Source organism: Triticum urartu, chromosome 2A (genome assembly GCF_056163025.1).
Source record: "Triticum urartu cultivar PI428250 chromosome 2A, HENAU_Tu73, whole genome shotgun sequence".
Lineage (NCBI taxonomy): Eukaryota > Viridiplantae > Streptophyta > Magnoliopsida > Poales > Poaceae > Triticum > Triticum urartu.
This window is the reverse complement of record NC_141874.1, coordinates 568,761,308-568,781,677: the sequence shown is the minus strand read 5'-3', so window position 1 is coordinate 568,781,677 and position 20,370 is coordinate 568,761,308. Positions and strand designations below refer to the sequence as shown.

Sequence of the window (20,370 nt, the reverse complement as noted above, 5' to 3'; positions counted from 1 at the left end):
ATCACATCCATGAACTGTGTGGGTTGCCCAGTGTTATTCACACATATATGAATTGTGTGGGTTGTGCCTTGTGGTAGCAACTCTTTAAACTGTCAGGTTACCACAGTAAATATGAGTTCAGTTATCATACCCAAATAGGCGGCCAAACTGAGCGCCTCAATTACCACAGTAAATATGATCTCAGTTATCATGACATCTGCCAATGACACTTTCACAGTAAATACTCATTTTTCATTCTGCTCTTTGATCTACTTTTGAAGTATTGTGTGTGGTCTCGCACACTGCATAAGAGATGCAGAGCCCAGAAGCAACAGACTTGCTCCCTAGAAAATTGATCCAAAAATTACCAAGAAAAGAAATTGCTCGCGCTCGGCATCAATCAAACCAGGCAGAGTGTTTTTTGCCTACTCTTTTACTCATTGGCAGATGCCATCAGCATTCAACATGCAACCGGCAAGAAACTGCAATCTGAATAAACCCCCTCCTCATCAGCTAACTTACATCCCGCATGCGACCAGCAAGAAACTCGGCCTGTCGTTAACTTAACCGAGCAAGATCCTAAAGCTCCTCTCTCTATGTAATCCTGACCCATACGAACGAACGATCCATATATACAACTGGCCTGTCACCAGTACATATCCTCAAGATGATGCTACGGGATATAGCAAAAAACTGAAACTTCGAGTCCTCTTCTCCTAAAACTACCTACCCTGACATGCTGCTGCTAAGAAGTTGAAGCGGGCACTGGATTCTGCAGCACCGCGTCAAGCTGTGGAGTTGCAGAGATTGTGATGTTCTCATAGGGCTTCTCCTGATTCACGTCTATCAACCCGCGGCTCTTGAGGATCTGCACAAGAGAGGGGTACGTAGCTTATTAGCATTTATTTATTTTCCATCAGTATACAAGGGGTACACTGTTGTGTTTTGGGAAGAACGTAGTGTGAATCTAAACTGGAATTTTGCAAGACACAAGCAACTGTTGGTAAGAATAAGAATGGAACAAATTTTGCAAATTTAGAAAGACGCGCGTTGCAATGAAAGAGGACACGGCATCAAATCGCATTGCAGAGAAGAATATTTCTTACTTAAGAATGAAAAATGCGATGGATATGCATAAATATGTCAAGACACCGAGTGATCGATCATTTGTATCAATCCATGCCTTTTATCCAGTTCAATCTTTCAAGAAAAGAACTCAACTAGCAGGCTTACCAGAGTTTCATAGAAGAATCTTGCTGTGGTTTTCCTCTTGCTGCCTTCGAGGGCTTGGCCGAGCGTCACGGGGACATTACTTTGCTCCTGGCACTTCTGGTCCAAGAATAGCTGATGGAGGCACTTTGCTACTGCCCTGAAATAGTGAACCTAGAGAGTAAGTATTACAGGCAGATAAAAGCAGGAAGAATACAAAGGAAAAGCAACAACAATCTTGTTCTCACCTAGTTCTTGTTGAAAGCGGGAAATCTGCAAAAATAATAGTGAGTGTATAAGAATAGGATGGCAAAGCACAAACATCAAACAGCACGAGCACAAGCAGTATAAACTACTATAAGTTTATACTATAAGTTGTAAACATTACCTTCATCTCTGGCAGCATGCTCTTCATCCATAGGAATATCCTGCAACCAGAGAACATTCTCAAATGAATAAAGTGTGGTGTAAAACCATAATAGAATCTTTTTTCCCACCGAGTTTAGATGTAGACGCTTGCTTACCGCATCTATATCAGCAGTCAATGATTCATTGCGCAATGCACTGTGACTGGTTGATTCATACAATCTCTCTTCTGGCAGCACTGATTCATCTCCATTGACTAGTGTGTTGTTCTTTTCATAGGGTGTATCATCATTGCATTCACAAACATCTTGACTTTGCTGACTTTGATTGTAGCACCCAACAGGAGTCTGGATGCCATTTGTTAGTTCATTTGGGACACATTCTGTTTCTTCATTTGCAGCTTCCTTGTGGGGATTGCTGGATTCAGCAGGTTCATATGAAAGACACTTCTTTGCTTTAACGGATTCCCTGCATGAGGCATCGGCTGTAGTAGAATTAAGGCGCACTGTAGTCGAATCTGTTAAAATAAGATGATCAGCTAAGCTGATGACTAATGTTTGCATCAATAACTGAGCCTGACTAGATGAATGATTGACTTACATTGCATAATTGGCTCAATGTTATCACATGGAAGAATTGGCTCCATGAAAGTATCCTGCAGAGAACGAAATCTTGGCTCCCTCCAAATCTGATGGCGAGTGTGAGGCGCCTTCCTTCTTTTGACGACTAGATCCTCTACACCAACCCCGTCTACCATTTCTCTCATCGTGCTGTAGGGAGGATGTTCCAAAAACAGTATGAATGGACCATGTATATAGAAATTCAATGTTCCATCAACATACTGCGGTATCACCTTAAAGAAAGCATGCTAATGTGGCAATATTATAATTTGCATTGACCATGCATATCCTATTTGAAGTTCCATTTTACATACTACGGAATCACCTTAAAGAAGCATGACAATGCAGATCAGCCCCTCCCAATTCTCGTACAAAAAGAGGAAACACCTTAAAGAAGCATGTCAATGCAGATCAGACCACTCCCAGTTCTCAAACAAAAATAAAATGGTTTGCAACATATGGAAGATCTTGTGCAAGCTCTTCCATATTACTAACTCATTTGCACCATACAAACTTCTTAAGCTGATAGAGAAGTTCAAACTGGCTGCTAGGATGCATACAAGCACACAGGAATAGGTAATGCAACAGATGAAAGAGCTTGTACAAGCAAGTTATTGTACTTACTCATTATCAAGGATAGCATTCTCATCCCACAACACCCAAACTTTTCTCTTATTGTATAACCCCCTCCTCCTTTTTCTGGTAACCTGGCGCTTCTCATTTTGAGCAGGTGTTGCAACCACAAATTTTTCTAGTAAATGAGATAAATATGTCACAAACATGAGCAAGATAATGACAATAAGTAGAATAGGAACTTCTCACAAAAGTTAACCTGAGGCTCCCTCTCGCAAGGGCTCTGGAGTGGAAGGTTCCAGAGACTCTTGTTCCTCGATGTCAGGAATTTCTATAGATAGTGTTGTGTTCGGTTTTCCTACCGCTAACCCATTTTCTGATTCTTCGACTACAGGATGATTTTCATCTAGATCTGCACACACCACATTCTCCACAGCATTCACAGGTCTTTGCATTTCTTGATTCCTGAATCAATGCATGCTTAATAATGTCAAATTACAATGATAATTTTCAGAATTATCTTGAAGTAAAGAAAGTTTGATGTAACAAAAGAAAGGGAGTAAGCAATACTCACTCCGGCAAAGGGGTAGAACAAGCAGGATCACCATTCACTTCTCTTCTAGCTTTCTTCCCCTCTTTGCTTTTCTCTGGAAGCTCGCTTGCTTCAGCCATCATATCCATCGCCTCAGGTGGAAGAACACTGTTTCATAGTCTCACATTAGCAAACAGAGAGGAACAAGTCTGCTCTTATGAATGAGTCAGGAGAGGGGGTGATAGTTCATATACTTACTCCTTCACTGGTGTAAAGCAAGCAGGATCAGGATTCTGACTTTCATTTTCAAGTTCATCCCCTATGTTACCCAAGTACAGAAGATCGGTGACTTCATCAGTGACACCGATCATTTCAGTTGGGATGCTGCATCAAGAGATAGGCTCAGAAATCCACTGGAAGTAATCTTTTAACACAATTAGGTAACATAGCCTATGTACTTACATGCATACTGGCACAACGTAAGCAGAGTCCAGATCAGCATATGGCATCCCCTGATAAGACATCTTAAGTTTTAGTTTCTCAAAACAAATAAGGCATAAAAACAAGAGGAAGCAGACAGTATTGCATGTCACCTGCTAATGCAAAGGAACAAACGTATCTAAGGTAACACACGTGGGTGGAATAATTTACAAACCACAAACAAAATGGATACTTAACACCTTAATCGGAGAATTCATGAAACTACTGACACAGGACCATGGTAATCAGGTAAGGTAACACGTGGAACCTACTGTGGTCCCCATCAGTGGTAGAACAGGAACAATCGGTGGAAGGTACAGGTCGCTTAAACTGCTGCCTGATGCATGCAAGCTTAGTAATTCTGTCTGCCTGGGAAGTATCGCATTTATAGATCACATTAGGTGGTAGGTGCATGCAGTAGGAAACTGCTGCCTACTACATAGCATATTTTTGGCAAGCTCCCCAATTTCAGATGTTATAAGAAGCATTTCACTCTATGCGCATACATGTCTTGATTATTCAGTGAATGGTAGGAAGGAAGCTTGGTACCTCGTACAAATTTGGCATACGCTGATGTTCATCTTCCAACAAAGTATCTGCACAAAATAATTGAAGGTCATAAATGATTTCTTAGCAATAACAGCAACATCAAGTTGCAGCATTTGCTACCTTGACGAGGCAATTGGTGATGATCATCATTGTCATCCTCTCTGCAGAGGAATTTAGAAGGAACAAATGAGACAGCACACTTCAAGCAACAAAGAAATGAAACTAGTTTACGACCATGCTTGTTCATTACCTGTCTTCAGGTATCTGCAAATCAAAAGAGTCGAGCTCAAATCTTTTGGGTACGGTGAAGATTGGTGGAAGATCAGCTGGTTCGTCCAATTCTGGGACTTGAACGACAGCAACTCTTTTCGATCTTCTAGTGTCTTCTTGGTCTAGCACCAATCTTCTTGCACAAGCACCTTTCTTCCCTCGCTTTAGAACTTTCTTCCCTCTTACAGTTGATTCAAAAAACTGATTGCTGTCATAGCAGAGGTATTCCACCTTCTTGGAGTAAATCCTAACAACACCAAGCAGAAGCAACCCAAGTATTCTGTATGTGGTTTCAACGTCGGGCAAAATCTTGTCTGCCATGAACAGGAAACGTGTGAGCTAGTCATCACAATACTATTAGAAAGAAGAAAAAAAACTTGAAGGGCTATGTCATCTGTCAACAGAAAGACGAAATGTTTAACGATTTTCAAGCAGTTTCCCAGTGAATTCAATATCGTTATGTAGTTTTTGTCGACAGTAAAGTTGGTTCACATGGTATATTCAGTTGGTATCCCAACCTGAAACTCAGCTCAGGTTCACGCCTGGATAACGTAGATAAAAAAAACATATGTGAAAAGTTCTCGCCGGCCAAGAGCCGTGAACCCCATACCATCCACAAAGACCCATAACCCTCCGTTGGCCAAAACGCAAACACCCCATAGTCAGGTTCAAGCTTTTTATCAACAGCCTATCATTCATCTTCTGATAATCTTTAAAAAAAACTGCAATATGTTCCTTTCCCCCCGAAGGAATTTTGAAACGAAATTTGTGAACAGTGATGCTTACACTCCACAAGAAGATAAAAAAAGATAGGTGTGCACATCGATACTTCCTAAAATCAAGAAGAAAAAGTTGAATCACCACTCAACCAACCACAACCTAGTAACGGGAACCGAAGCCACAAGAGAAAAAGAGTGGCTCTCTCTTGGTCTTCTTTTAGGGGTGAAGAACCAAAGATTCCCCTCCCATCCTTCACTCATCACACTGTAAGGTACTATAAACCCCCACATAAACCCCTCCCAATCTACTGTTCCACTCACCCCACAAATTAGAGACCCGCATTCTCCTCTAAGCCCTTAACCAAGCCAGGAAAGAACATGAGACCGCCAGAAAAGAAGATTCTTTTTCCCCAAAAAATTGGTGAGATTTCTCCTCGCCTAGGCCGCAACCAAACCCAAGAAACCCTCAAAACCCCACGAAAAAGAGGGAGCTTTCGTTGCATTGCAGGAGGCGGGCTATGCGGAGGCAAATTAGGCGTGATATCGCTTACCGACGGAGGAGGCGACGTCGGTGCCCAGGACCTGGTCCCTGGTGAGCGCGGCGACGCCGCGGACGCCCGCCACCCACACCGCGCCCAGCGGGCCCTTCTTGGACAGCATCGTCTTGGAGTAGAACATCGCGCCGTCGCCGGGCACGAGCAGCCGCCGAGCAGAGGCAGGCGGGCAGGCAGCAGACCTAAATCACACTGCAAAAACAAACCAAACCAAACCAAATTCCGCAATGAGGCGACGGGCGCGAGGCAAATCGAGCCAAGAAAAGGGGGGGGAGAACCGCGCGGCAGCGGAATCAGAGAGCAGATGGGGAAGGCAAGGGCAAGAACTGACCAGAAGCGCCGCCGGCAATGCCCTCCGTCGCGGCCGCGGGCGGCGAGTGGGCGGGCCTCGTGCGGGGCGGCGGGCGGCGGCTCCGCGGTCCTCTGGGGGCGGGGGCGGGGGTTGGAGCCGGAACCGGAGCCGGGTGGGGGGGCGGAGGAGGGAGGGAGTGGGGGGTAGAAGTAGAGAGAGAGAGCGGAGGGGAGGCTGGCTTCGAGTGGAAGGAGGAAACCCCAGGCGCAGAAGCAGGAGACCGGAGGGGGGCGACGGCTCGCGGTGGGAAAGGACGGGATCGCCCCTGGTGTCCTATGATACGAGACGTTGGGATGGGATGGGTCTGGGAGGCTTTCGTTTTGGGAAGTTGCCTATTTTCTTGCTCCTTTTGAATTTCGTGGTTAATCGGTTGCCGTCTTATCGGGGCACGGAAAACGGAACGGGTTCAATGCCCCCGTTTGATCTTCTTTGCAACGGTAAGTTTTTAGATTTTGTACCGCGGCAGAGAGCTGTAGCCGTTGTTGCTTGCGGTGTGAAAACAAGTTTTTTTTTGAGGGAAACCGAAATCGACGGGATTTGTAGACCTGGCATCCGGTGATTATAGACCGTTGCAGACGTGGCTGCACTCCCTAGGCCATGTTCAAATCTTATTTTTACGTTTATTTCTTTTTTTCATTTTTGCTATAAGAGCATAAAGCCTCTCTTTTTTAACGTGCACGCCCCATGGGAAAAAGAACATTACAACCAAACCTTTGCAGTTCACCGTGTCTTCTACTTCTAGGACACCGTCGCCGCCGCCCCTTGGTTGCCAAAGCCGGCCACACCTTGTATCCAACAGTTGGGAAGTCGTAACTCGTAAGGCTCCGGACCCGGAGAACCAGCACCCCAGAGAAGAAGTACCCCATCGCCATAAAAGGACCATCACCGAGCTAGCACATCCGCCATCTCATGAACAAGACCTCCATTGTCGTCGCAACAATGATAAAAAGAATGCCGATGCAACGGGGTGGAGCCAAGAGAAAAGATGTTGGTGGCACCGATGTCGCCTTGTCACCGGCACTCCGACAAGCTAGATGCACGGCCCAAAAAGACTGGTGACAAAGCATCCTCATGGACTCCTCACCGCCGTCGTCGAGGACGTTGTCACCAAGGTAGGAACAGAGTTGGGGGGCCCCCATTCCACCGGTGGCGTCGTCACTTGCATCGGACAAGCTAGATACACTGCCCAAAAAGGGTAGAGACAAACCATCCTCACAGGTTGCTTGATGTCGTTGTCGAGGACATCGTTGCCAAGGTAGAACGAAGCCGAGGGAACCTTGTTCCACCAGCAGCAGTATCGCCGCAAAGATGGAGTCGGGGAATGATATTTCACTGACGGCATCTCGACGTCGCGAAACAAACCGTAAATGAAGATCCTGGATTCCCAACCTCCCATCGCCAGAGGAATGGACGGAAGGGGAGTGGACTTATGGCCTCTTTGGCGAGGGAGAGAAGGGATAATGAGCACTTCCCTTTCGCAAGGAAAGTAGAAGGGGAAAGGTTTGAACATTCCGATTTATTTCCCTAGAGTGTTACATTAAAACTTTCTAGTTAGGCACTTGAAAAATCCCTTGCTAAATAAACATTTTTTCTTATGTAGGACAAGGTTTTGCAAAAGAAAAAACGTATGTTGTATTGCATATTAGAGAAAAAAAAATCTTGAGCCAGTTTGGCAGCAAAGTTTTTAAAACTGCGGTATTCTAAAACCTCAATATTCCAATGCTTGGTCAATGAATAATTCAGTTTTGAAAAACCAAAGTTTTTCTCGAGGAAAAAAAAGGCATTCAAATACTGCCAAAAGCATGATATTGAAGATACCATGGTTTATAAAACGGTTGTATTTATGTTTAACAAACAGAAAAAAATTAAACCATGGTTCTTGAGAAAAAAAATACTATGCTGCTAATAAAACTTTAGAAAACCAGGACTGCCAATAAATTAGTGGTTTGGCCTTTACTGGTTATATAACCGTCGCTTTTGAGTAGTACTCCTTTTGCCCCAAAATTCTTGTCTTAGACTAGATCTGTAGATGCGTTGATGTATTTCTACATTTCAACATGTATTACGGCAGTTGCAACAATTTTGGCCGTCCGCGTCTACAGACCTACCACGTTAATAAAAATTGAACTTTTTTTTTCTTTGCTTTAGCTGATCCACGGATGGCTTCCAGGGGAAGGTTGAATGTACAAACACATCTTTTTTTTTTTTGAGGGGAAATGTACAAACACATCTGATCTAAACAGTACTCGGTGGGTCGCACCGCGGAGCCCTCTGCGGTAATTTTGCTTTGACGGATGACTAGGAACTTCGGATGAGCGACGGGACCCAAAACCCGAGGCAGACAGGAGTTACTCCTACTAGAGACGGCGGGAGAGAGCTCAGGCGGTGGTCGCAGGCCAGATAGTGTTCCGCGAAGTGCTTGTACGTCTCGATGTTTTTTAACTGCCGGGCCCATATGTTCCAGCGAGGCCCTTTGGTTGGTTACCACGTGCGCATCACACGTGACAACCACATCTACTCTATCGACAGCAGTGAGTCATGTCGGCGAGAAACACTGTGGTTCCGGGGAGCGTGCACCGCCCAACGAACTGTGATGTGTGAAGGTTCGTGAGCAGACCTCCCACATTTTACTGTCTCACCGTGAAACGTTCTTCCAGTAACATATATGCACTCATGTTAGTATTTGATCCTCCAACTAATTAACGAACTATTTACATTTACATGTAATAATCACATCGAGTGTGCGCTGCGGTGGAGAGTAATTGCTTCAGTCATCCAGACCGACTTGCCTCTCATGTTGCGCGTGCTCCCGCTTGGTCGTCCAGACCTTCCACATCGACCTGCAAATAATGGAGTCTCCACATCCCCCACGCCAACGAGTGAGCAACAATATTAGGGCCTCTTTGATTCGCAGGATTGGCAAAACGTAGGATTAAAATGAAATGGCCATTGGATTTCTATAAGATTTGTGTTTGTTTGATTGTATTGCAGGAAAAGCAAAGGATTTATTTCAACAATGCTAGAATTCCTATGAAATGTACGTAGTACACATGAATCCTTAGAAAGAATTCCTTCTATAGGATTCAATCCTACAAATCAAACGACCAATCCTTTGAATCAACGAGACCCTTACTCGACTATGGCAATCCAGACGACTCGAACCGATGGTTCCGGAAAAGTACATGACTAGCTCATCAGCGGGAATGCAACAAAGACACAAAATGGCACCATCGCAGTTCACGTCCAGCGAGGAGAGAGATATCAGGCTGCTTGTTATACAAGAGGTATATAGCAAAGAAGCCTATAGTGTTCTTCTGCACCCAAGCTCGGTGAACAGTTCGAAAGAAAATGAAAAAACAAATTTAAAAATCTGATTTTTTTTGTCACCTTTGACAAATGTTTTCTATGCTTGCAAATTCTCATCACAAAATGACATTCATGGAAGTCATGGCATTTTTGGAGTATCAATTTTGTTCTTTTTGCCACGACTTCCAGGAATGTTCGTTCCTGATAAATTTTTGCAAGCACATACTCCCTCTGTTCCATTATATTACAGGACAGAGGGCATAGAACATTTGTCCAAGGTTACCACAAAAAAAATTCTGAACTTTATGATATTTTTTTTACTATTTTTCCTGATTTTACTGTACGCCAGGGGCACTTGAGCTCGGATGCAAACCTGCTCTTCCATAAAGTGACGAGCCTCAAAAGTACTCTGATCCCGGGCACACATGCACATTGGATAAGCAGTGAAATAAAAAAAATCCAAAAACTTTCAAAAACATTGGCAACAAATGTTGCTTTGTTTTCTACTACTCCCTCCTATCCATATTACTTGTCCTAGATTTGTCTATGGATCAGAGGGAGTAACAAACTTGCCCATTGTTGTGAACTCGTGATGGAATGGCATTCATGAGGTCCGGGCAAAAAGAAACCAGTACTACAAAACTCTCAAACAAATAAAACGTCTGCATGTGTAGCCACCAACAAAAACCCCACTCTACGAGCCTCAGTTATCAACATAGGTTATAATGTACTCCCTCCATCGGTAATTCAATTCCGGTCCTGAGATGTTCTAACTATTTTCTGATTCGAATGTATATAGACACATTTTAGTGTCTTTGTTCATTCATTTCAGTCTGTATGTAGTCCATATGGAAATATGTAAAACATCTTATATTTGTGAACAGAGGGAATAGACCGTAGTTTCTATCTTTCTATTCTTTGCACCGATGCCACTGCAATCTTTCTATTCTGCGCGCCAACACCACTGCAACTACGCAAATGTTTATATCGCAAAAACATACTCGAGCCAGCTGATGGGCTGATATATCTTCCGCAAGACAACTGAAACTAAAATAAGAGGCAAACAAATGGGCAAGAAATTGATCATCACATTCGACAACGCAAAACTCCGAATCACCAACGTCACACAGAATGAAGTGGCAAGTAGCAATTGAACATTTGTAGTGGCAAGGGCAGCTCATGTAAACCCATGACAAGAAAACACTACTACAAGAACATCGAGAACCATAAGCAGTTATGCATCCCCAAAGAGCATGCCAAACGTTTGTTCCAAATGTGGCCCATCAAAACAACCAGGCTACCATAACCAAAGTGGGGAACAGAGAGCATGCAACACTAGTATTTCAGCCTAATTTTGACCTCCCTCACTAATCTAAATAGCCTCAATTTCGTGGAGGTGAGTAAACAATGCCAATGTTGTGGCATTTACATCAGTCAAGGAGATATTTCAAATAGAAAACGGAGTGTCGGCCATATGGGAGAGGACGAAATGAAAGCTCAACAAAAACCATACTCCATGCAAACAAATAACAGATGACCATCCCCAAAAAACAGTTGGATGAATATGGTGCATTAATAAACAAGGAAGGATAGTAAACTGACCAGTGACCACTATGGCTCACTCAAGTAACAGATGAATACACTTCAAGACCTCCCATAAAATTTAGTCACTTAGGTACAACAAGCTGGCGGCCATCAAGCTTCCTCTTGAAGCAGCCACAGCTTAAGCTGCAGACGTGTCACAGATAGAACAGTTGTAGTAAGTCCAACCAACTCTCTAGTACTTGAGCAGAATGTAAAAGTAGTTATCACCAAATGCAAACAACATAGCGATGGAGTACATCTTTGGCTACCAATAGCACAGAACAGCAAATTTACACACAAAGAAGACGTGGGAGAAAAACTTAACAAGCGAACCCGAACCACATTGCTCAAGAAGAGATATCCCTGATCTTTGATCTTGTCATGGGCAAGTAACCAGCTTTGTAAAACGGACATTTAGACTAACTACCGGATAGAAATGAAATCCAAGTGCTCCCTTCATGTTCTCAATTTGCTCAGCAGATACATGCATGTCAAAATGGCACGATAAATATAAAATAGAAACATCACAAAGAGTAACTAAAGAAACATAACATTCTTTACTCGTATCCTAAATCGATAGACATATGACGCACAGGCATGGAAGAACAGCTCAGATAAAGGAATTCTTGGTGAATAATACAATGTCTGTTAGATACTTCGATACTAACACTGACTTGTATACATCGTCAAGGTGGAAAAGAGAATACACCCATCCAGGCTGGGTCTTCATTCAAGTCATGTTTTGCACTTTTCTTCGTTCTCTGTCATTCTCTTTTTTTCACCTTTTTTCAGAATTGGGAGTTCTTAGCGCTACGAACATGATTAGGATTTAAGACGGTGTTTCTTTATGAAAAATAAAACAGAGCCCTTGGGTATAGATGATCTTTCAGAACATGTATTCATCAATTTTTAATCAGCAATACATCTCTTGAGGTAAACAACTCTTGAATATATTTACCTTTCAAGTTGTATTACTGTCCATGATTTCCTGAAGAAAAGCTAAAGGCATCCTTCCCCTTCGCCACTTTCATTTCTTGCAAACAAAATGCAAAGATCAAAAGAAAAGAGCACTATAGGAGCAGAGAGAAAAAAAATGATAGATTCTTATGATCTTATTGTAAATCCAACACACCGAGCATTGTTTACAACGTACCAATCTGGAATATTTTACATACATAGGTTCCAAAGGTGAAACAGGTGTAAGTGTGTAGCCAATAAAGCCAACAGGCCAAACCTTACGATGGAGGCAGGTTAGATTTGCTTTCATGATCAATCTGGTCGGAGTGCTAATCCTGTGAAAAGAATTCTATGATGGGCCACAAGTCACTAAGCACAAAGCCTGCTAAAGAACGCTGTCAGTTGCTTGAAGACACCAAGAAGATCTGATACTTCATGTCCATGGCACATCTCACCTCAGAAGCCATCTGACCTCACTGATTCAGGTTGAAGCATAGCAGTCAGTACGAACAAAACCCAAGCAAGCGGTTTGAGCTCAGCCGAAAAGGCCACGGTTGCCTTTTGCTTGCAGTTCTTTCAACCGTTGCTCCTCTAGAGGATCAGGACTCTTCATATACCGTCTGGTACGCCTGTGTATTTTATAACATTAGATATAAATGGACTATTGAACATAAATATTCATAAGCATAGGATATGCAAAACTGATGGGTAAAAAAATCACCTGTCCAGTTCGTTTAGAGCTGGAAATGTTGGCATGAAGTCCTTCGACTTAGGTAGAGGTACTTCACTGAACCATGGATGCTCCAATGCAGCCTCAGCTGATATACGCTGTACAAGAAAATCAAGTGTCCTTAGTCAGTAATATAAATGACAATGAAGCGTAAAAAATTGACAACGCAAGATTCATGTAGTCACGAGTCCCATTGAAGAGTATTAATTTTACCTTCGCAGGATCATAAGTTAAGAGCTTATTCAACAGATCAAAACCAGCTTCAGATAGGTTTGGACGCCCAGAAAAAGACGCAGCTGGGAACTTATCCCTTAATCTGTTGTACCTGAAGAAGAAAAAATCAAAATATGATGCAATCATACAATCATATACGCTCGGTGGAGAAACAACAAACGCAGGTATAAGAAACATACGGTTGTTTAACAAAGTTGACTTTGACACCAGGTAACTTGGCATAACCAGGCCATATCTTCTCATTAGGTGTGCCAAGTGTTCTAAATATCTACAAGAAAAGTAGCTTCACCATAAGCTATCATTGAATACATATCTATATTGGCGGCTACAGCTATCAGCAACATAGAAGAATATGCACTGTGAAACATGCATGGAAAGCATACATAAGACAAATGGAGTACCTTGTCTAGCTGTTCAAACTCTGTTTTCCCATTGAACAGTGGTTCTTTGGCGAGAAGCTCTGCCATAATGCAGCCCACGGACCACATGTCAATAGCAGTAGAGTATTCCTTTGTTCCTAGCAATAGTTCAGGTGACCTGTAGCCAAGGAGGAGAAACAGACATTAGTGTGATTTATAAATAAAAGAACTTACAGTGATAAATTAAGGTAGTCAAAGCGCTGCTGTGGAATCTGATGTTGGCTGGTGACCTACCTGTACCACAAAGTCACAACCAATTGAGTATAAGGTTTTAGTGGGCTCCCATATTGACGAGACAGTCCAAAATCACATATTTTCAACTCACCACGGTTATTCAGCAATAGATTTGAAGTCTTCAAATCCCTGAAATAAATGAGATGCTTATCATCAGTACATAGTCAACAGGAACCTGGTTATATAATATCTGAAGAACAAGAACAAAAGGTAAGCTAACCATTACCTATGAAGTACCCAATTGTCATGAAGATATTTTACACCCTCTAATAGCTGAAGCATTAAGCATTTGACCTCACTTTGGGTATATGGCTGCTTCATTGTCTCCATGACACCCTTAAGATCATGCTCCATGTACTCCATCACCATAAAAATACTATCAAGACTACTGCCAACTACTACTTCCTTAACGTCAACAATTGAAGGGTGATGGAAAGATAAAAGGATGTTGATTTCCCTAAGAGAGGTCAACGGGAAACCTTCTCTCTCCTTTTCCATCTTGACCTTCTTCAATGCAACAATCTCAGCAGTCTTCTTGTCCTTTGCTCGATATACAACACCATAGGTGCCTTCATTAATCTTGTTGAGCCTCTCAAACACATCAACACTTCTGCAACCTTGCAGCATATTGATACATCGATGAGCCGGCTTCACTGGCTCAGGGGTTTCAGACCTGCGCACTTCATCCTCCGAATCAGAAGATAGAAGATTAGCTGAACCATTAACACTAGCCTCCCCTCTATCAACATCCATGTAGTCACCTTTACCTAATTCCAAATCTTCCTTCTCATCGTTACCCATTCTCCCTGAATCAGATGACCTTGACATGGTCCTCCGTCCAGACATATCACTGGTCACAACCTCCCCAAGTTCTGGTGTAGGAGTCTTCTTACCCTGCCCCAGCTCAGCGGAATCTGCAGGAGATAAGACTTTCTTCTTCCTCAGTGTTACACCCTCCTCCTCGTCATCGTTAGCACCTGCCCACCTTGAAGTTGATATGTTCCGCATTGTTGGGTACTCCTCTTCCTCCTTTACTTTACTCTCCTCTTCCTCCTTTACTTTACTCTCCTCTACCTCAAGCACTTTACTATCCTGCAGCACGTGCAACTGCTCAGTGTTGTCAGTGTCAACGGCAAGGTCCACATCCATTGGTGAATTGTCCACGACCAACCTCTCTGGGATGTGCCCCTGTGGTGGCAGCGGGGGAGGGGGAGGGAGTTGAGCAGAGGAGGACTCCACCACTTTCTTGTCACTTGCTGTATCAGCAGAAGCGGAATCCACCACTCCCTTCAGAGTCACTGTACCAGAATGTAACGACGGCGGCTTTGGGCTATCCCTGTCCCAAATTATCGGCGAAAATTTCCTCTTTTTGCTGGGCGAAGGGGCAGCAGGCGCCCCCACGGCCACCTCACCCTCCCTGCTAGAACTGGACATGGTATTCTCCCCTGCCGCTCTGCCTGACCTCCCACCAGAGTCGTCTGACGCGCTCCCGCTGAGCACCTCGCCGGGCTCCCGGTCCCCAAGCCTGGTGGAGAGGCGGCTTTTGGGCGGGTGCGAGCGGCGGTGGCCATAGCCGTTGGAGAATTCCCTGCCACCGCTGCTGCGCCCGCCGTCGCGGCGGCGGTCGGCGTCGCTCCGGTGGCGGCCGCCGAGGCTCTGGCTCCTCCTGGCGGCCTCGGCGTCGGGCTCCCGCTCCCTGGCCTCGTAGTCCCGGTACCCTCCGTGGCGCCCGGCGGCCATGAGCGCGAAATCCGAGCCGCGGAGGAATCCGAGCGAATAGCCCCCGCCCCCGGAATTCCGCGGCCAACCCTAGATCCGTACCAAAACCTAGAAAAACTGCGGCGCGATTCGGTCCCGGGGCTGGGGTTTGGATCTGACCTCGGGTTCGAGCGGCCGCGTGGGGCGCGTGGCCTCCGGCCGGGGTGGCGGTGGCGGTGGCGGCGGCGGCGGGAGACGAGAGGATTCCGCGAGGCGGGCGATGGGGTGGGTGGTGCGGCGGAGCGAATAGGATGGGGAGGGAGGGGGAGTCGGGGACGGAAGCGAGCGGGTAGGCGCCGCTTCGCGTTGGTGCGTGGCCGCGGCCGGCTTTGCGGCTTTCCCTTTCTGGACTTGGGAAACCCGCGGGCTCCTCGTGGGCGGGGTTTCGCGGGTGGATGACAGGTGGGGACAGAGGCTGCGGGAGGTTGGTGGGTCCAGGCAGGTGGTGGTTTTGTTGGAAACCAGGCAGGATTCCGGGATCGGAGTTGGGCTGGGCTGGCGGCCGAACTCCGGGCTGGTGGTGGTTTCTTGGATTCTCTCGAAAAAAAATACTCCAAATAATTTCCATTGACATCTTCTTCTTCTTTTTTCGACAAGAAATGATTGACACTGCTCCAGTTTCATGGGATATCAAAATTTACTGCAACGTCGGGTTTCTTATCATTTATTATGGGATCAGGTTGTTTCGATGTGTTTCTTTTTCTATACCGAAAAGTAACTCTTTTTTGTTCAGATTTATTTTAGGGGTCTTTTTTGCTCAGATAAAAGTAAGTCGGTTACAAGCATATGCCTAAGAAATTTAGAAGGCTCATCCAAACAAAGTCGAACCATATTACAAGTAGCATGCCTAGCAAGATGATCTAGCACCTCGTTACCTTTATGAGGGCAATGCGCAAAAGTTACTTTTGAGTGCTCCTTGTGTGAAGGAGCACGAGTAAATACTACTCCTTCTGTCCCATAATATAAAAACGTTTTTGACACTAGTGTCATGTTAAAAACGTTCTTATATTATGAGACGGAGGAAGTAGTATAAAACTATCACTCTACAACCTTTTTTGAACAAAAAACTACCACTCTACGAATAATAATAATATGATGCAAAAAAAACTATCACATTCTCATAGGTACCGTTTTCGGCGTTTTAACCCTGTATGATAAGGGTGGCCCACCAGTCAGGTCCGCTTAGCCGTGGGAAGATAGAGATACTAATACGTCCATTTTGCATCACTATTTTTATGATAATTTATTTTGTATCGATGATATTTTACCACGGGAATCCACCACGTACTTCAGATTGTCAAATCTAGTGATCTGGCCTGGAGCGTAGTTTTCTACCTGGCCGATCTGGCCGGTCGAGTCAGCGACGAGAGTGATGGCACCAAAGACGAACATTTGACCCGGCGCGTAGATCACGCTGGCGTTCATCGAGATCCCATCAGACCTTTGCATTCACCATGCAGAACCTACATGGGCCACCATTGTCGGAGATGATTCCGGCAGAACTCCCAGTAGGGTATCTCGGTGTGATGATTAGGTCGGAGTGGAAACATGAGACGATTTTCCCCGGGCACAAGCCCTCTGATAGAGAACAAACCTATTCCCGCTCAGTGTATATTGCGATTGGGGTGTACAAAGTACATATAATACCTAAGGATTGTAGGATGATCTATCGATTAGCTCGGCCCCATCTTATATAAGAAGCCCCCCTAAGATTACACAACCTAGTCAACTACGTCGATGGAGGGGGTCCTCCACATCTCCGACTTCCTTGTCTTTAACATCAAGCCTTCCAGAGTCTTCTTCTACGAGTCCCATGACGCTGCTACTTGTGAGCTGCGTTGGGATTTTCTCGAATAGGAGAGATGATGCAGTACCTAGAGATAAGTATTTCTCTCGGTTAAGAACCAAGGTTATCAATCCAGTAGGAGAACCACACAAGACTTCATGAACATCACCTACACACAAAAGAACAAATACTTGCAGCCAACGCAAACAAGGGGTTGCCATTACCTTGGCGTAGTGATAGATAGGTAAATAAAAACACAAAAATAAAATAACGGTAAATAAGTTGTAGTAAGGTGTTTTTGGATTTTAATATATGATAAAGATAGACCCCGGGGCCATTGTTTTCACTAGAGACTTCTCTCTTGAACAAAGCATACGGTGGGTAAACAAATTACTGTTAGGCAATTGATAAAAAAGCGCATAGTTATGACGATATTCAAGGCAATGATCATGTATATAGGTGTCATATCCGAGACAAGTAGACCGACTCCTGCCTGCATATACTACTATTACCCAACACATCGACCGCTATCCAACATGCATCTAGAGTATTAAGTTCATAAAGAACGAAGTAATGCATTAAGCAAGAGGACATGATGTAGACAAAGTAAACAATCAATATGAATAAACCCCAGCTTTTTATCCTTAATGGCAACGATACAAATATGTGTCACGTCCCTTTCTGTCACTGGGATTGAACACCGCAAGATCAAACTCATCACAAAGCACCTCTCTGATGACCCGCAAGTATAGAGGATCAGTCGTAGTTCTTCGATATAGAAGAGTGTTGAACCCAACAAGGAGCAGAAAGAAATGACAAGCGGTTTTTAGCAAGGTATTTTCTGCAAGCACTGAAATTATAGGTAACAGATAGTTTGATAGTAAGATAATTTATAACGAGCAATAAATAATAACGGTAACAAAGGTGCAGCAAGGTAGCCCAATCCTTTTTATAGCAAAGGACAGTCCGAAACAGTCTCTTATATTAAGCAAAGCGTTCTTGAGGACACACGGGAATTTTATCTACTCACTTTTATCATGTTTGTTTGATTCACGTTCGTTACTTTGATAATTTGATATGTGGGTGGACCGGTCCTTGGGTGTTGTTCTTACTTGAACAAGTCTCCCACTTATGATTACCCCCTCTCGCAAGCATCCACAACTACAAAATAAGAATTAAGTTAAATCTAACCATAGCATGAAAGATATGGATCCAAATTAGCCCCTTATGGAATAACACATAAACTAGGGTTTAAGCTTCTGTCACTCTAGCAACCCATCATCTAATTACTACTCCACAATGCATTCCCTTAGGCCCAAATATTGTGAAGTGTCGTGTAGTCGACGTTCACACGACACTACTAAGGGAATCAACATCATACATATCATCAAAATATTGAACGAATACCAAATTCACATGAGTACTTATGACAAGACTTATCCCATGTCCTCAAGAACAAACGTAACTATTGGGGAACGTAGTAATTTCAAAAAAATTCCTACGCACACGCAAGATCATGGTGATGCATAGCAACGAGAGGGGAGAGTGTTGTCTACGTACCCTCGTAGACCGAAAGCGGAAGCGTTAGCACAACGCAGTTGATGTAGTCGTACGTCTTCACGGCCCGACCGATCAAGCACCGAAACTACGGCACCTCCGAGTTCTAGCACACGTTCAGCTCGATGATGATCTCCGGACTCCGATCCAGCAGAATGTCGGGGAAGAGTTCCGTCAGCACGACAGCATGGTGACGATCTTGATGTTCTACCGTTGCAGGGCTTCGCCTAAGCACCGCTACAAATATTATCGAGGATTATGGTGGAAGGGGGCACCGCACACGGCTAAGAGATCAATGATCAACTGTTGTGTCTTTGGGTGCCCCCTACACCCGTATATAAAGGAGCAAGGGAGGAGGAGGCCGGCCCTAGGAGGAGGCGCGCCAAGTGTGGAGTCCTACTAGGACTCCCTAGTCCTAGTAGGATTCTACCTCCCATATGGAATAGGAAAAGAGGAAGGGAAAAGTAGAAGGAAGGAAGGGGGCGCCCCCCTTCCCTAGTCCAATTCGGACCAGACCAAGGGGAGGGGTGCGGCCACCCTCACGCCCTTTTCCTTCTTTCCCGTATGGCCCAATAAGGCCCAATACGTATTCCCGTAACTCTTCGGTACTCCGAAAAATACCCGAATCACTCGGAACCTTTCCGATGTCCGAATATAGTCGTCCAATATATCAATCTTTACGTCTCGACCATTTCGAGACTCCTCGTCATGTCCCCGATCTCATCCGGGACTCCGAACTCCTTCGGTACATCAAAACTCATAAACTCATAATATAACTGTCATCGAAACCTTAAGCGTGCGGACCCTACGGGTTCGAGAACAATGTAGACATGACCGAGACACGTCTCCGATCAATAACCAATAGCGGAACCTGGATGCTCATATTGGCTCCCACATATTCTACGAAGATCTTTATTGGTCAGACCGCATAACAACATACGTTGTTCCCTTTGTCATCGGTATGTTACTTTGCCCGAGATTCGATCGTCGGCATCTCAATACCTAGTTCAATCTCGTTACCGGCAAGTCTCTTTACTCGTTCCGTAATACATCATCCTGCAACTAACTCATTAGTTGCAATGCTTGCAAGGCTTAAGTGATTTGCATTACCAAGAGGGCCCAGAGATACCTCTCCGACAATCGGAGTGACAAATCCTAATCTCGAAATACGCCAACCCAACAAGTACCTTCGGAGACACCTGTAGAGCACCTTTATAATCACCCAGTTACGTTGTGACGTTTGGTAGCACACAAAGTGTTCCTCCGGTAAACGGGAGTTGCATAATCTCATAGTCATAGGAACATGTATAAGTCATGAAGAAAGCAATAGCAACAAACTAAACGATCAAGTGCTATGCTAACGGAATGGGTCAAGTCAATCACATCATTCTCCTAATGATGTGATCCCGTTAATCAAATGACAACTCATGTCTATGGTTAGGAAACATAACCATCTTTGATCAACGAGCTAGTCAAGTAGAGGCATACTAGTGACACTCTGTTTGTCTATGTATTCACACATGTATTATGTTTCCAGTTAATAAAATTCTAGCATGAATAATAAACATTTATTATGATATAAGGAAATAAATAATAACTTTA

The 20,370-nt window shown here is 44.3% G+C and overlaps 2 protein-coding genes across 8 annotated transcripts; both read right to left on the bottom strand.

Annotated features, from left to right (window-relative positions):
• Positions 1–375: 375 nt before the first annotated feature.
• SYN2 (Rad21/Rec8-like family protein) lies at positions 376–6,460 on the bottom strand. Its single transcript, XM_048702085.2, has 16 exons — positions 6,183–6,460; positions 5,849–6,043; positions 4,559–4,892; positions 4,429–4,469; positions 4,309–4,355; positions 3,742–3,791; positions 3,538–3,663; positions 3,322–3,447; positions 3,007–3,212; positions 2,799–2,925; positions 2,155–2,324; positions 1,713–2,071; positions 1,577–1,616; positions 1,437–1,461; positions 1,213–1,348; positions 376–847 (listed from the first exon to the last, which is right to left on the bottom strand). The coding sequence occupies exons 2-16, from the start codon at positions 5,973–5,975 to the stop codon at positions 725–727; spliced, it is 2,037 nt and encodes a 678-aa protein (XP_048558042.2). The 5' UTR covers positions 5,976–6,043; positions 6,183–6,460; the 3' UTR covers positions 376–724.
• A 2,351-nt stretch (positions 6,461–8,811) lies between these two features.
• LOC125538795 (cyclin-dependent kinase G-2) lies at positions 8,812–15,732 on the bottom strand. 7 transcript variants are annotated; one of them, XR_007296515.2, is made up of 10 exons: positions 13,894–15,731; positions 13,668–13,796; positions 13,416–13,551; positions 13,194–13,282; positions 12,994–13,105; positions 12,772–12,878; positions 12,506–12,679; positions 12,328–12,435; positions 12,052–12,126; positions 8,812–11,237 (listed from the first exon to the last, which is right to left on the bottom strand). XR_007296515.2 is itself a non-coding variant. In XM_048702084.2 (7 exons), exons 1-7 carry the CDS (start codon positions 15,405–15,407, stop codon positions 12,586–12,588), a joined length of 2,181 nt encoding a protein of 726 aa, XP_048558041.2. In that variant the 5' UTR covers positions 15,408–15,731; the 3' UTR covers positions 12,179–12,585. The 7 variants fall into 7 exon arrangements, 1 of the variants encoding a protein (XP_048558041.2); XR_015616960.1 differs by having other exon boundaries at positions 12,328–12,432; XR_015616958.1 differs by having other exon boundaries at positions 12,328–12,679.
• Between the last annotated feature and the right edge of the window lie 4,638 nt (positions 15,733–20,370).

Bases quoted from the DNA above. Each gene is read 5' to 3' on its own strand.
- LOC125538795 (XM_048702084.2), bottom strand. From the start codon at position 15,407: ATGGCCGCCGGGCGCCACGGAGGGTACCGGGACTACGAGGCCAGGGAG. The intron at 13,283-13,415 runs GTACTCCATTTG...CTTTTCTTGTAG, and splicing joins AGTTTGAACAGCTAGACAAG to ATATTTAGAACACTTGGCAC. The intron at 12,680-12,771 runs GTGATTTTTTTA...TAAAATACACAG, and splicing joins GCTCTAAACGAACTGGACAG to GCGTACCAGACGGTATATGA.
- SYN2 (XM_048702085.2), bottom strand. From the start codon at position 5,975: ATGTTCTACTCCAAGACGATGCTGTCCAAGAAGGGCCCGCTGGGCGCG. The intron at 2,926-3,006 runs GTTAACTTTTGT...CTCATTTACTAG, and splicing joins CTTGCGAGAGGGAGCCTCAG to AAAAATTTGTGGTTGCAACA. The intron at 1,462-1,576 runs GTAATGTTTACA...TTATTTTTGCAG, and splicing joins GCATGCTGCCAGAGATGAAG to ATTTCCCGCTTTCAACAAGA.